Here is a 15,361-nt window from a genome sequence, read left to right as displayed (position 1 = left end):
TACATGAACTTCAGTCCTAGAATACTCTAATAAAGAAAATCAGATGAGTTGAGAGTATACTGACGTAGCTACCAAGCTGCCACATAAATTTATTCAGTGAGTTCATGGAGGACAACATTCTTGTCTTCAATAATGGGTTTGGCTCTAAAGAGTCTAATCATCACAAACAAATGCCCACAAAACTAGCCAATGAACTGAAAAAAAAAATTAACTACATTAATCATGAAAGACTATTAACAAAGCAGTCTTCAATGGACATTTCAGTTTGGTTTTATTCCAATTTCATATATTTTAAATGAAACCCATGAATTTAAATTTATTCCAGAAACATTTATCAGCTGACAGCTTTTGAGAAAAAGAATCATAATAATCCTACAATTCCAGCATTTCAGTGTAATGGGTTTACAAGTATTCTCAGGACGTTACTTAGAGACTGAAGAATTTCTCAGTCATACAAGTACTTCTACGAGGTAAAGGGCTGACCAGTGTTCAAGACTGGTACCAGTAAGGTCACTTCCCATCAAAAGCAAAAAGAAAATGAAAGTAACTCTCACCCCTACATATATACCACCAGAGGTATTAATATGAGCCAGTAGTGTGCACTTGCAGCCCAGAAAGCCAAATGTATTCTGGGCTGCATCAAAAGGAGCGTGACCAGCAGGACAAAGGAGGTGATCCTGCCCCTCTACTCTGCTCTTGTGAGACCTCACTTGGAGTATTGTGTGCAGTTCTGGTGTCCTCAACATAAAAAGGACATGGAACTGTTAGAACAAGTCCAGAGGAGGCCCACGAGGATGATTAGGGAACTGGAGCACCTCCCATATGAAGATAGGCTGAGAAAGTTGGGGCTGTTCAGCATGGAGAAGAAAAGGCTGCGTGGAGACCTCATAGCAGCCTTCCAGTATCTGAAGGGGGCCTACAGGGATGCTGGGGAGGGACTATTCATTAGGGACTGTAGTGACAGGATAAGGGGTAAAGGGTTGAAACTTAAACAGCAGAGGTTTAGACTGGATATAAGGAAGAAATTCTTTACTGTGAGGGTGGTGAGGTACTGGAATGGCTTGCCCAGGGAGGTTGTGAATACTCCATCCCTCACTGTGTTCAAGTCCAGGTTGGATGAAGCCCTGGGTGATATGGTTTAGTGTGAGGTGTCCCTGCCCATGGCAGAGGGTTTGGAACTAGATGATCTTAAGGTCCTTTCCAACCCTAACTATTCTATGATTCTATGACTCTAAACCCATACCATTTCCTGACCTCATGTATAGTATTAAATTTAAGAAAGCAAGCAAACAGATGAAAACCAACATCCATGGATAACTCAAATTAAACAATTATTTTAATGATTCAGACAAAAGCGTTCAGAAGTGATGAATGAGATATTTAACACAACATATGTATATAAAATGTATACACAAAGTCCACCATGAAAGGGTAAGTTTACTCGTACTTGTTTCAACTTCCCAGTGCCTGTCTTTGCCTAACTATTATTAATGAATAATGATCAGGGTAAGAATTGTTTCCTTCTTCTGTGAGCTAACAGTTTGGCCTCGAGTCTACATACACCTCACTTGCTACATTATTCTACCAACTTCAACAAAGTTTAATTTTAAGCAAAATGCAACCTGCAGTTTCGTCCAAATGTTAGGTCCTTTCTTCATAAGAAAGACAAAAATGAGAAGAGGTCAGTCCTTAGCAAAGAACCACTAACCAAGCTAAAGCATCACATTCTAGCTAAAAAAAAAAGAAAAAAAGCAAAGCATTTCAAACATTTCTTTACTTAGACAATGCAACTATAAGTTACATTACTTAGTAATAACAGAATCACAGAATAGTTTGGGTCAGAAAGGACCTTAAAGATAATCTGGTTCCAACCCCTTGCCACAGGCAGGGACACTTTCCACTAGACCAGGTTGCTCAAAGACCCCCTTCAACCCAGCCTTGAACACAGCCAGGGATGGGGCAGCCACAACTTCTCTGGGCAACCTGTTCCAGTGTCTCACCATCCTCACAGCAAACAACTGCTTCCTGATGTCTAATCTAAATCTCCCCTTTGTCAGTTTAAAGCCATTCCCCCTTGTCCAATCTCTACATGCCCTCGTGAAACATCCCTTTTCTAGCTTTCTTATAGGTTCCCTTTAGATACTAGAAGGCTGCTCACCCTAATGTCTTCTTGGAGCGCTCTCTTCTTCAGGGTGAACTTAACTACTTTTTTAATAATTAAATAAGAAAAAACACGCACATTCATTATTTTGCCACCATTGTAATTGCTCCCCTCACCCATGCGCCATTTTCTGTTTTTCATAGCATCCCCAGTAATTCTACAAAGTCTTTATTCAAACTACACAAGTGCTATATAGAGCAATTTAAGCAGTATTGTAGTGCTGCATGCCTTATTACAGATCGAGCATTACATCAATATGCTAGTAGCACAGACTACAATACTCACTACTTCAAGATTTTGGGGGATTTTGTTATCTTGACCCAACACATTACAGTACGCTGTAAGTAATTAAATTACTTCAGATCTTCCCTGCTGGTAGCCCCCTGCTTTTAAGCACTGAACTTGAGGCTTGACTGTATCTACATTTTTCAAACACAGTACTAGTAACTCTTTAGGAATTTACACCTCAGGCATCAAAAAAACCACTGTTTGTGAAATACAAGCATGACTAGAGTTACCAAGAGACCACATAATCCAGTGTTTGCAGCATGTCAGAACTTGCAAGCAACCCTGCAAATACTCTGATGTGAAAGTAAAGCAGGCTACAAGATTCCAGCTAGGCACACAATTTTGAGAACTTTGTTACAGTGTCCTACCATCTTTAAGTAATGCCTTTTATCTTGAGCATTGAAGTGAATTCCAGGAAGTGATAATTTTTGTCTTCTGTAGTCATCACTTTCAGATTAAGCATGTTATATTTCTGGAATTTTACTCTACCATCTCTACACATTAATTTTGTATTATTCTTTCAACTTTCATCAAACTGCAGCAGAGAACTTAATTTGCTCCCTCTATTTCTCTCTAGACATATCATATATTTTTAAGTAAAATATTATCATTCATTTTAAAATGCCAAGTTCTCCAGAAGAATGACACTTTTTTCAACATATTTCATAAAGAAACTACAGACTCACACAAGCAGCAATATAGATTCAGAAACAACATGTTTTTAAAAGCTTCCCACATCTGTTTTCATCATCTGTGAAGAGTAAGACTTAATGATTATTGAAGGAGGAACTGAACTCTTATAGGAATCTCACCCAATGTCAGTAAGAGGTGGTTTGTCTCGTCCTCTCTTGTAACAAAGAAAAAGTTCAGGACTCTTTAAACTTCCATAGTTCAAGTTGGCTTGAAGGGCTGTAGGGGTGGCTTCAACACAGGTGTATCCCTCTGGGACAGTTTCACCTGCTGATTTAATTATCACAGCAATATCAGTAATTGGAGCTTTTGGACCAGCTGATTTTGTTTCATGTCGGCTTATTTCTTGCTCCAGGAGTGTTGCAGTATCTGTATCAGTGAGCCCTGCCACCACAAAATAGTCAGCCACTCGTGGACCTTTGTCTTCTGCCATGGTTATGTCAGTACTTCCTGGGGAAAATAAAGAGAGAGAAATTAAACACTGCTTTCAAGCTGAACCCATTCCCTCAACAAGTATGAGGATTTCAAACCTATAAAGATTTTTTTTCAAATAAAAAAATTCCCATTTAGAGATTCCATGAAAATTCTAAGACAAATCCAAAATAAACTTTTGGTTTTACTGCTTAAAAAGACAATATTGTCAGTAATTGGATTTCAGTTCTAGTACCATAACAGTCATGTTTTAGCACAAAAAAGTTTAAAAAAGAACTCAAAGACCCTTACACAGCGGCTACACAGCCAATTGCTTCGTGTTAGCTGTTAGGCCATTCAAGTGCTTTGCAGGTTATGAATTAATGCGGGTACCCTTTATTTACAGTATTATTTACCCTTTAATTACAGTATTCTGTCATTGCTGTGAGTAATTTGACATAGCAAAGGAGGAGGGCAAGGGGCTGTTCCAATTATAGGCTCATTAGTTTATCTTCTGCATATTTCATCCATTTTGTTTCATAATCTAGACCTAACAGTGCAGTCTTGAGACATTCAGCTGCAGCTGTAACATCTGGAAGTCATTTACAAAAATCACACATCCAAACCCACATTTCATCAGCTGATCAGGCAGTACACATCACTGCTCAGCTGCACATTCCAGATTTGGAAAGAGTTGTTTTTCTAATGGCAGCAATGTTCACTAAGCATATGACTTTAAAGCGGTGAAACCCAAGTTTCCAGTAAGATCAAAACTAGCTGAGACTATGCTCAAAGCCCACAAGTACAAATTTAAGTACCCAATCTTATGGAATACCTACCTTTTTAGAAGTTGAGTGAGAAATATTTAAACAGTAGTTGCCAGCAATAAACCTGAATACTGTTATCTCCCTTCAGGGAGCTAGGGATCACCTTCCTTTAGATTCCCATGTTTCTGTCACCAGGTTATTGGGGATCCTATCTAAAAGCTAACCAGGAATGGAAGTCTCGTTACCATCTTTGAAAACAAGACTGCCACAGCTGTAAAGGTCACCACCTACCAAGGAGTGGGTCTCCCTAGGTATTAACAAATAGTAAGCGTGCCAATATCAAAAAGTTTCTTCTACTCAGAATGTCCTAGTCTGGTAAATGCAGAAACACTGGCCTCTGCTAACAGAAAGGTGGTTTGGTGGGGACAGTATAAACCTGTCCCTGGAACCTGCTTTCTCCTTCTGTTCTTACCCTGCTCTTTCTTACTTAAATTCTATTGAAAATGTATTTTCCATCTGCACAATTTACAAGACTTCTACAGCTTGTTATTAAAAGTGTTCCAAGTACTCAGCTGAAGGAAAATTCAGTTATTCTTCCTGCATACTTATGAAGAAATCTTAGCATAAGATTATGCAATTTAGGGGGCCAACAACTATATTGCAAGGTACTGTGACATGAGATGGAAGTAGGAAGTGAAAGAGAAATAACTTCACACTAATTTGTCATACCTCCCTACTCCATCTAAATCCATTTTTTATTATGCAAAACTGAAATGACAACCTTTCAAAACCTTCAAACCTGATAGTACCTACACCCTTAAAAGACTTCTTTTCTGCAGTACTTTTCCACAATGCTTTTGGCAACATCAGTGTTCTCTAAACACTTCAGCTAACAGCTTTTGTAGGGCAATCCACAAGCAGGGATTCTGGGAAGAGACAGAGGTGTTTGGCTTCCCTGAAAAGGAGAAAGCCAAGGAACAGTTACTCACATGACTGAGTCTTTAGGCCTAAAATATATGGATGGCATATCAGGAACAATAAAAGTTACATTCAATTTGTCAGGTGTCAGGAGACTGTGCCTATGTCTCCTGAAGAGCAAGCAAATGACTCCAAAGGCACAGCTGCTTGAAAAGCTTCTGAATCACTTTCAGCTACAGAACCTATACTAGTTTACCTCTTCTTACTGTTATAAATGACATGAAATTAGTGATAAAGCCCTTTACAGATAGGCTAGCCAGCATGAAACGCAGGGAGAACAGCTTCAACTTAATCTCACAGAAAATGGTGCTTCCATTAAAAGACCTGCTCTCCAGGTCACTGCTCATTCTCACCTTCACTTTGTCCAGAACTATATAGTTTGTGCAACGTGATGAACTGGAACAAGAAACTGCTCTGGCTAAAAGCTAGCCTGCAGAGACTGTTAAGCGTTCAATCCGAGCAGTTTTCCAGCAATTCACTGTGTCAGCACAAAAGCAACAGCAGTATGCCCCTTTCAGCAGCAGCACTGACTTGCTCCTAACTAATCATAAAACTGTGAAGTCTAAGATGTTTCAGTTTGCCTCTCAGATGCTTGGACTTGTTCACAGAATTACAAAAATAAAGAAACAAACCTCTCCCTGCTCCCTTTAGAAGAAAAGAAAGTCCTGAGCCAGAATACCTTGTTATCTGGGAAGTACTGTTTGCACTTGATATATGTGAAACCTAGTTACTGGAACAAGCTGCTAAAAATAGCAAAATGGCTGGCATCATATAAACGTTGTTTTGGGTTTTTAAACAAAACCTTTTTGATCCAGGTATTTATTACCTGCTACATGTTCACATAGCCCAGCATCATATTCTCTCAACACAACATAAAATCATCGCCCACATTACTTTTAGTACACAGAGCAGGAAATAAAACAGTAATAATAACAGTATACATCAAAAAACTTACAACAGTTTGTAATTTTAATCACAGATGTAGTTCCTGGAATTGCGGTAATATTGTCCTCGACTGTGTATTAAGTGAAAATTTTTCTTCCTGGGTAAACTGAAGGAAGAAATAAAAAGGATGTGTAAAAAAAAAAAAAAAGAAATAAAGAAAGAAATTTGTAAGGATCGAATGCCAATTAAAAGAATCCATCCCCAAATTTTTACCAGGGGAGTTAAAAAAAACTATAGCAATTCGTTGTTCCAGTTGCAATGGGTTGCAAGAGAAACATACACTTAGAGACATGATTCTACATTTTTCTTTTAGCTATGCCACATTTTACTCCACAGAAACTCTGTGTGATATGTGCAAGCAAAAGTCAGAGAACCAGAAAACTCAGCTGAGGAGCTTGGCATATCAAGCTTTAAATATCAGCACTCTTCCTTTTCCACAAGGATAAGAGAAGTAAGGTTTCATATAAGCACTGCAGCTCAGTTCTTCAATAATTCATTCTTTAATTTCAGAAAGATTTAAAGCAACAGGATTTCTTACAAGAGACCTTAAAGTAAGGGCACATAATTAAGCCATAGATATCTTTAATGCAACAACTTTATAAATATAAATAAGACAATGAGTTGCCCTTTATGTTAGGGATAGGCTGGAGAGTATGGAACTCTGTCTGGGGACAGGTGATCAGTTAACAGGAAGTTTGTGGGTCAGGGTTAAGGGGAAATCGGTGATGGGACACATTACTGTGGGGATATGTTACAGACTGCCTGATCAAGAGGAACCTGTGGATGAAGAACTCTACAGACAAATAGGAAAAGCCTCACGCTCACAGGCCCTTGTTCTCATGGGGGACTTCAACCACCCTGACATCTGTTGGGGTGACGGTATGGCCTGGCACAAGCAATCCAGGAGGTTCCTTGATTGTGTGGAAGACAACTTCCTTTTGCAAGCAATAAAGGAACCAACGAGGAGAGGTGCCCTGCTTGACCTCGTGCTCACCAACAGGGAAGGGCTCGTTGGAAATGTGACGCTCCAGGGAAGTCTTGGATGCAGTGATCACGAGATGGTCGAATTCGAGGTCCTCAGGACAGTGAGAAGAGCATGCAGTAAGCTCACTGCCCTGGACTTCAAGAGAGCAGACTGTGGCCTCTTCAGGAACCTGCTTAGCAAGGTTCCATGGGATATAGCCCTAGAGGGCAGGGGGGCCCAAGACTCTTGGTTAACATTCAAGGATCACCTGCTACAAGCTCAGAAGTGTTGCATCCCGACCAGAAGGAAGTGCAGCAGGAGGGCCAGGAGACCTCCTTGGATGGATAAGGAGCTGCTGAGAAAAATTCACAAGAAAAAAGAGGCTTATAAAAGGTGGAAGCAAGGACAGGCAGCCTGGAATGAATACAGGGATGTTGTCAGGGTAGTTAGGGACCGGGTTAGGAAAGCTAAGGCCCAATTGGAGCTAAACTTGGCAAGGGATGTTAAAGATAATAGGAAGGGATTTTATAGGTATGTAGCAGCTAAAAAACAGACTAAGGACAATGTAGGCCCCCTCCGGAAGCTTTCGGGAGAACTGGCTACACAGGACTTGGAGAAGGCTGAGGTTCTGAATGGCTTCTTTGCATCGGTCTTCACTGGCAAAGGCTCTGACCGCAGCACCCAAGTCTTGGAGGGCGGACGCAGGGACTGTGGGAATGAAAGCCTTGGGCCCACTGTACGAGAGGATCTGGTACCAGATCATCTTAAGAACCTGAATGTACACAAGTCCATGGGACCTGATGAAATCTATCTGCGGGTCCTGAAGGAGCTGGCGAATGAAGTTGCAAAGCCACTGGCCATCATATTTGAAAAATCAGGGCAGTCAGGTGAAGTTCCTGATGACTGGAAAAAGGGAAATATAACCCCCATTTTCAAGAAGGGGAAAATGGATGACCTGGGGAATTACAGACCAGTCAGTCTCACCTCTGTGCCTGGTGAAATCTGGGAGCAGATTCCCCTGGAAGGCATGCTAGGGCACATGAAAAAGAGAAAGGTGCTTGGTGACAGCCAGCATGGCTTCACGAAGGCGAAACCCTGCCTGACCAATTTAGTGGCCTTCTATGACGGGGCTACAAAAGTGATGGACAGGGGTGGAGCAGCTGATGTCATCTATCTGGACTTGTGCAAAGTGTTTGACACTGTCCCACATAACATCCTTGTCTCTAAATTGGAGTGTCATCAATTTGATAGGTGGACCACTGTGTGGATAAAGAACTGGCTGGATGGCCACACACAAAGAGTTGTGGTCAACGGTTCAATGTCCGGCTGGAGACCAGTAATGAGTGGTGTCCCTCAGGGATCGGTGTTGGGACCGGTCTTGTTTAATATCTTTGTCGCTGACATGGACAATGGAATTGAGTGTGCCCTCAGCAAGTTTGCCGATGACACCAAGCTGTGTGGTTCTGTTGATACGCTGAAAGGAAGGAATGCCATCCAGAGGGACCTTGACACACTTGTGAGGTGGGCTGATGCCAACCTCATGAAGTTTAACCATGCCAAGTGCAAGGTCCTGCACCTGGGTCAGAGCAATCCCAGGCACAGCTACAGGTTGGGCAAAAAGGAAATTCAGAATAGCCCTGCAGAGAAAGACTTGGGGGTGTTGGTTGATGAGAAAATGAACATGAGCCAGCTTCAGTGTGCACTCACAGCCCAGAAATCCAACCGTATTCTGGGCTGCATCAAAAGGAGTGTGACCAGCAGGACAAAGGAGGTGATCCTGCCCCTCTACTCTGCTCTTGTGAGACCTCACTTGGAGTATTGTGTGCAGTTCTGGTGTCCTCAACATAAAAAGGACATGGAACTGTTAGAACAAGTCCAGAGGAGGGCCACGAGGATGATCAGGGGACTGAAGCACCTCCCATATGAAGATAGGCTGAGAAAGTTGGGGCTGTTCAGCCTGGAGAAGAGAAGGCTGCGTGGAGACCTCATAGCAGCCTTCCAGTATCTGAAGGGGGCCTACAGGGATGCTGGGGAGGGACTATTCATTAGGGACTGTAGTGACAGGATAAGGGGTAAAGGGTTGAAACTTAAACAGCAGAGGTTTAGACTGGATATAAGGAAGAAATTCTTTACTGTGAGGGTGGTGAGGTACTGGAATGGCTTGCCCAGGGAGGTTGTGAATGCTCCATCCCTCACTGTGTTCAAGTCCAGGTTGGATGAAGCCCTGGGTGATATGGTTTAGTGTGAGGTGTCCCTGCCCATGGCAGGGGGGTTGGAACTAGATGATCTTAAGGTCCTTTCCAACCCTAACTATTCTATGAATTTAGCACATAGACACCAAACCAAAAAAAAGCAGCACAATCCAGTTAACCCAAGGATATTTTCCTTCAAAAAGTAGCGTAAAAAATACACATGTAATTCATGGGGGAACAAGATGAATCCACTGTCATTTTCCACTATTATGGGGATACCTCACACAAGAGTAAGTATGCATACTGTTCACCTGATCAGACAAGGGAACAAATAGTCTTTTGAGACCTTCTATCATAAGTTTTATCACAGCAACTTTTCCTCATCATAATTTCAAGAGATACTGTTCTCTGACAGAATTCTATGAGTAAATTTTTCTGTATATCACAAGAATAATAAGTAAACTCAACATTCAGAAAAATACCAAGATTTTTATTCTAACATTCCATTCCTTTGCAGGACAAAACCCAACTTAAAAAAAATTAAAAATATCTATAAACGAAAAGTGTTAAGTTGGCATTGGCTGATGAAAATGCAGGATATATTCAAAATGAGTCAACACACAGGTCCCATGAAAAGACTTATTTATTTTAGGCCTACAAACAGACTTCAATTTCAATCAAATACACAGAAAACAAAAACTGGGAATATTTTAAGAACATCAGCAGTCAGTATTGCTTCAGAACTTACAAACTTCCAAGTCCCTACAGGTCCATAATAGCTATGGAGAAATTATTTCAATGAAGTTCATTTTCCAATTCATTCATAGGCCACAATAGGGAAGTCTGCTATGAGCAGTTTAGGACCAAAATTATTTTTTAAATAACAGAAAAAATAGGAATCTCTGCTAAGGAATTCACTGCTAAATGCCAGAAATATGGCAAAGTGTTCTCCTCTCCCACTGTTCATTTAAGGTTGGATTCTGTAAAAAGACAACAGCCTTTCTCACTACTAAAATGCAATTTTACAATTCTTTCATAATGTCATATCAAAAAATGTAGCAACTCAACTATTAGCTTCATACTTTGCAGGGTTGGAACTAGATGATCTTAAGGTCCTTTCCAACCCTAACTATTCTATGATTCTATGATACAGGCCATAGCCCTTAAGAGGAGATTCCATAGTGAAATTGCCTTGGAGAAAAGGTTTCAATTCTAAAAATGATTTTTAGATTTTGAACAATTATGAAAAAAAATACTACATCATCAGGAACTGCTTCAGTTTATTGACTGCTGTCTAAAACACCAGATTTTTCTTTCAATATAGTAAGCTGCACCACAACAAAGTTGTTCTTGCAAAGACAGAAAAATCTGTGAGAGCAAGTTACAAGCAGCCACAATGAAGTAGAGATGACAATGTAAGTATACACTGTATTTGCAGTTTATTTCATAGTTATATTGCTTTTATTTTTTTTTTGTTTTCAGTTCCAAAATGGAGATCACTAATTTAAAGTTCTTCATTTACAGACCCTGACACAGCTGAGGAATCCTATTCTTTACATATACATACATACATATATATAAAAGTATTATTCTGCATTACATATAAAACACAGAAAAAAGTGATTTCTCTAAGACATATTAATTTGTGGAAGTCTGCTTCCTGTCATAACCCGAGTAATAACAAAAATTTATGTTAGTATTGCTAGATTAACAACTGTTTTCTCAGGATTCTTCCATTTAAATTCATTAATGACATCTTTTGCTTTACCACTACACTGGCTGTTTGCTGTAAGTAATGTTTGCTTAAAATTCTCCATAATGTAACTATGGTGAACAGTATTTTATCTTTCAAGCTGTCTGCTCATCTAAAGTAAAGACACAGGTGCAGCAGATACAAATGTCAGCAAAAACAGTATGCTAAAACGGTAATACCCTAGGAATCTTCATTTAGTTCCTGATACTATTAAATGTTAGAAAGTTGGTTAGGGATTAAGAAGTGTTATTGAGGGATGCAGAGAAAATTTGCTTTCCCTTTGTATAAAAGAATCTTCATTGATGCTTGTTAAAACTTAGTTTTATACCACAGCAAACAGCGCAGAATTTGTTTTAATGAGTGACTTTTGAAATGCCCCAGATCCACATTAAGTGTTACATAACATGCATACCCATTAGATGAAATAAGTAGCCAGCAAGACAGCATACTTCCTGAGACAAAGCAGCATCACCTATTAATTGAAACTGAAAACAGAAAGAAATTAAAAAACAGGATTTGTAAATGCCTTTAAAGGTATGTATGAAGAAGCTAAATCACTGTTACAAACAGCAAAGAGATACAGCTAGGTCTCATTAAGCCTTCAGCTTGCTCCTCTTCTTTCTGCACTCATTTCAAATTTCAGAATCACAATGGTCTGATTCCAACTTTCCTGCCACAGGCAGGGACACCTTCCACTAGACCAGGTTGCTAAAAGCTCCAGCCTGGCTTTGAACACCGCCAGGGATGGGGCAGCCACAACTTCTCTGGGCAACCTGTGCCAGTGCCTCACCAACCTCATTGTAATAAACATTTTACTGATGTCCAACACACACATAGCCTCTTTCAGTATGAAACTGGTGCTCCTCGACCTGTCACTACTGGCCTTGGTAAAAAAAAAAAAAAACAAAAAACAACCCAACAAAACTTTATGTTGTATTTTGCAACAGTGGAAAAGATAAAGGTGTGATAAAGTTGGTGTGAAGAGACCTATGACACTGATTTTATACTTCCTTTTTTTTTTTCCCCACCAGAAACAGGTGATCTTGAATCAGAACAATAAAGTTTAGTACATGGGACAGGAGAAGGTAGAACCTGAAGGCCTGAACTTAGCAAATTTAACCAACAGTGAGGATTTGAAAACTTAAGAGTTCTGCCTCTAGGACTGCTTAGAAAAATCAAACCTAAATAGAAACGCTAAATGACTGAAACTACTATTGGAAATCATGGCTAGTACTAATACTATGAATACTATTTTTTTTCAATTTCACGTTAGTGGAAATGCATCAGCAGTCATGCTTCCTTCATCTATTGGTTTTCAAACTATTTCCTAGTTGTAGTCCATAGCAACAAAAAAGAAGACAGTGAAGGTGGTTCTCAATGTTAACTGTATTCACTACATCAGAATGATTGCTTTTGTTCTAATTGCCTCAAATTTTGTCTTTGCTTAACTGGATTTCAAGACATGGAAGCTAACACTTGAAGTCACTTTGAAAAAGAATGCTCAATGCTGTCACAGACTATACTTGGGAATGGAAACTTTAGACTTTTTTAAACACAAAATACAGATGTGATTCTACATATATATAGCCACACTGGCATATATCTCAGCATCATATGCAAAGACAGTCACCAATATTATGACTTAACAACCAGAACATGCTGGAATATACACACAAGGTTCCCAAAGAGCTTGCACTCCAACTGCTTGTCCATTTCAGCATACTATTGCTTGCATGAGTACACTTGTCCATACCAGTCACTTTCAAGCAAGCCCATTTCTACTCAGCTAAGTGTGCAACTCCAGCCTATGCATGTCAGTTTGGTGCAGTGTGGGACAGCAGAAATCGGACTTCATGTACGCATCACAAAGGATTTAAAATCTACAGAATGGAAAATTATATACTAGACTATGCAACAAAAGTTATATGAGTTCAGATGAACCAAGGAGGTTACTAAACACTTAACATGTTATTAGCAACGGACAAAGAGGTTACATGGACATTTCTATTATGCTGTGTATAATATACCATGAACATATACACACACACATATATACATACCACAACAAAACACAAGGTAAGGCAACATTACTTCCAGCATACCATTAGCACTGAACAGGATTAAAGCCAAAAGAGAAGAAAAAAAAAAAGTAGCCCACAGATTAATAGCAACAAAGAGTAAACAACAAGAGAAAAAAGAATTCCTAGACATGTATTTAAAGACTTTCTATTTTGGAATGTGTATTATTGTCGTAAATTATGAAATGAAGTAACAGTCACTTGACTAAATCTCATGAGCATTAGAAAACAGGATTTGCAAAAATAACTTCATAGACCTGCAATGGCCACCTTCTACATCTCTGAACACAACCAGCTGTGGAACAAGAATGTTTGGGTGTCACTCGTGCCTCGGTCTGAACAGGCACATATGCAAATACAGGACCATTCCTTCATAGCAGTTTTCAAATAAACATCTGAGAATGTAATGATTGCATAATTCAAATAGGTTACAAGCTACAAGCTAATTATCTTATAGAGGTCTATAACATCATGAAAATAAACTTAAGGACAAGGTGCAAGATAAAAGGCTTGACAATTATTTACTGAAGTATTCCTATAAGGTGGCTTTTATCTGTTAGTTGAACTTCATTCAGGAAACAAGTTGTACCAGGGTCTGGTAATATAAATTGGTTTTCTGTGTCAGATAGCTACATTGCTGCAAATTTGTACATATTCAAGGAAAAAATGTTGACTCTGTACTGTTTGTGTACCAGACTGTTTTCTGATAGCATACAAACACAAAAATCAGGCATAAATTGAATGCAATCAACTTGGGGCAAAAGTTTTCTAAATCATTCCAAACAGATCAGGACACTACAATAGGAAACTAGCAGAAACTCCGTATCAAATCACCTGAGGTAAGAAATTCCTATGGAAGCAAAGGCACCAGACCTAGAACAAACTATATTGCTGTTCTCCATTGCCCTGAATTTTCTTTGCATTTTCTATGTTTTTCGATCCTGTATGCAATTCCTTGGATTGCTGGAGCAAAAAAATTTTCAAAGGGAGGAAATTAGTCACAGATTTTCAGCTTTTTGTTTAATAAATTGGAATTATTCAGAAAAGACACAAAAGCAAACTACTAAGATTCTGCCTTAGGAAGCAGAGCTGTACTTTTACTCTGATCTTTTTTTAGTTGTCAGCAAAAACAGTTTCCACTGCTACAAAACAGTGGGACAATAAGGTTATGATATAAATGCCTGTGTCAAACACAACAAAGCTTTGAGAAGCAAAGTTTTGCAACAGCAATTTGAACAGCTATTTCTGAATTACAGATGACTGAAAACATCACTAAATTAATGGACACTGTAATCCAGGATGCTCAGGAGTTTGAAAATGCCCCTCAGAAAAATCCTACATGGAGCAAAATAAAGAAAAAAAAAGTGGGGAAAAAAAAACACAAACCCAGAAAAAAAACCCTAGAAACCCTGACTCCAGAATATACAGACTACTCCTACTCCTACCATATTCAACAGTTCAAGTTTTCCTATTGTACAGTAATTTCAAGTTGTCCAATGGTATAAAAACTGGAGAGGTTACAGACATGCAAGGCCAAAAAAACAAATTCTGAAGTGACCTACAGAGTCTAGAGGAGAAGCAGCTGGAATCAATGAAGGCAAGTTTGGTCCCAGTAAGTTAAGCTGTATTGCCAAGGAGAGCAAACAGAAATGGAAAAGATGTGAGAAGGAAGATGATAATCAGCAACCAGTCCAGCTACACTCCTATAGTAAACCAATTTAATCTTGTTTTGCCAGTGTTGTACCCAAACTATTATTTCACATAACAGAAGATAGTAACTACTCCAGAGGCTGCAAAGAAAATAGTCCAAGAGAAAAAAAATAAAAATAATAGTTCTCAGAGCAAGGGAAGTACATTATTAAGTGCACTTTCTGCCACAGTTGCGAGCTTTAAAGGTTAGCCATGCTCAGTATTATGTAATGAGTGAAACATCTGCAGCCCTGGAAACATTCTTTGTTAGAGACCTCTTTCTGTAATTGGAAACTCCATTGGAACAAAGCCAAATATAGTAGCCTGAAACAAAAATAAAACAGAGAAAAAGTCAAGAGACATCAGTCCACTGGTTAAGTCTTTTCTGGGAGACCAAATCTCTTAGATTGCTTTTTGTAAAGGTTTTCTTTGTGTCCTTTTTTGG

The 15,361-nt window shown here is 39.3% G+C and overlaps 1 protein-coding gene across 1 annotated transcript in view; it reads right to left on the bottom strand.

Annotated features, from left to right (window-relative positions):
* Positions 1-15,361, bottom strand: part of DENND4C (DENN domain containing 4C) — a 70,215-nt gene that overhangs the window by 43,903 nt on the left and 10,951 nt on the right. Inside the window, exon 2 of the mRNA XM_031054155.2 lies at positions 3,262-3,589. Coding sequence (XP_030910015.1) covers positions 3,262-3,572 — 311 coding nt within the window. The 5' untranslated portion in view covers positions 3,573-3,589. The remainder of the gene's footprint in view (positions 1-3,261; positions 3,590-15,361) is intronic.

Source organism: Melopsittacus undulatus, chromosome Z, assembly GCF_012275295.1.
Source record: "Melopsittacus undulatus isolate bMelUnd1 chromosome Z, bMelUnd1.mat.Z, whole genome shotgun sequence".
NCBI classification, from domain to species: Eukaryota; Metazoa; Chordata; class Aves; order Psittaciformes; family Psittaculidae; genus Melopsittacus; species Melopsittacus undulatus.
Note: the sequence above shows the minus strand (reverse complement) of the source record. Positions and strands in the feature narration are given on the sequence as shown.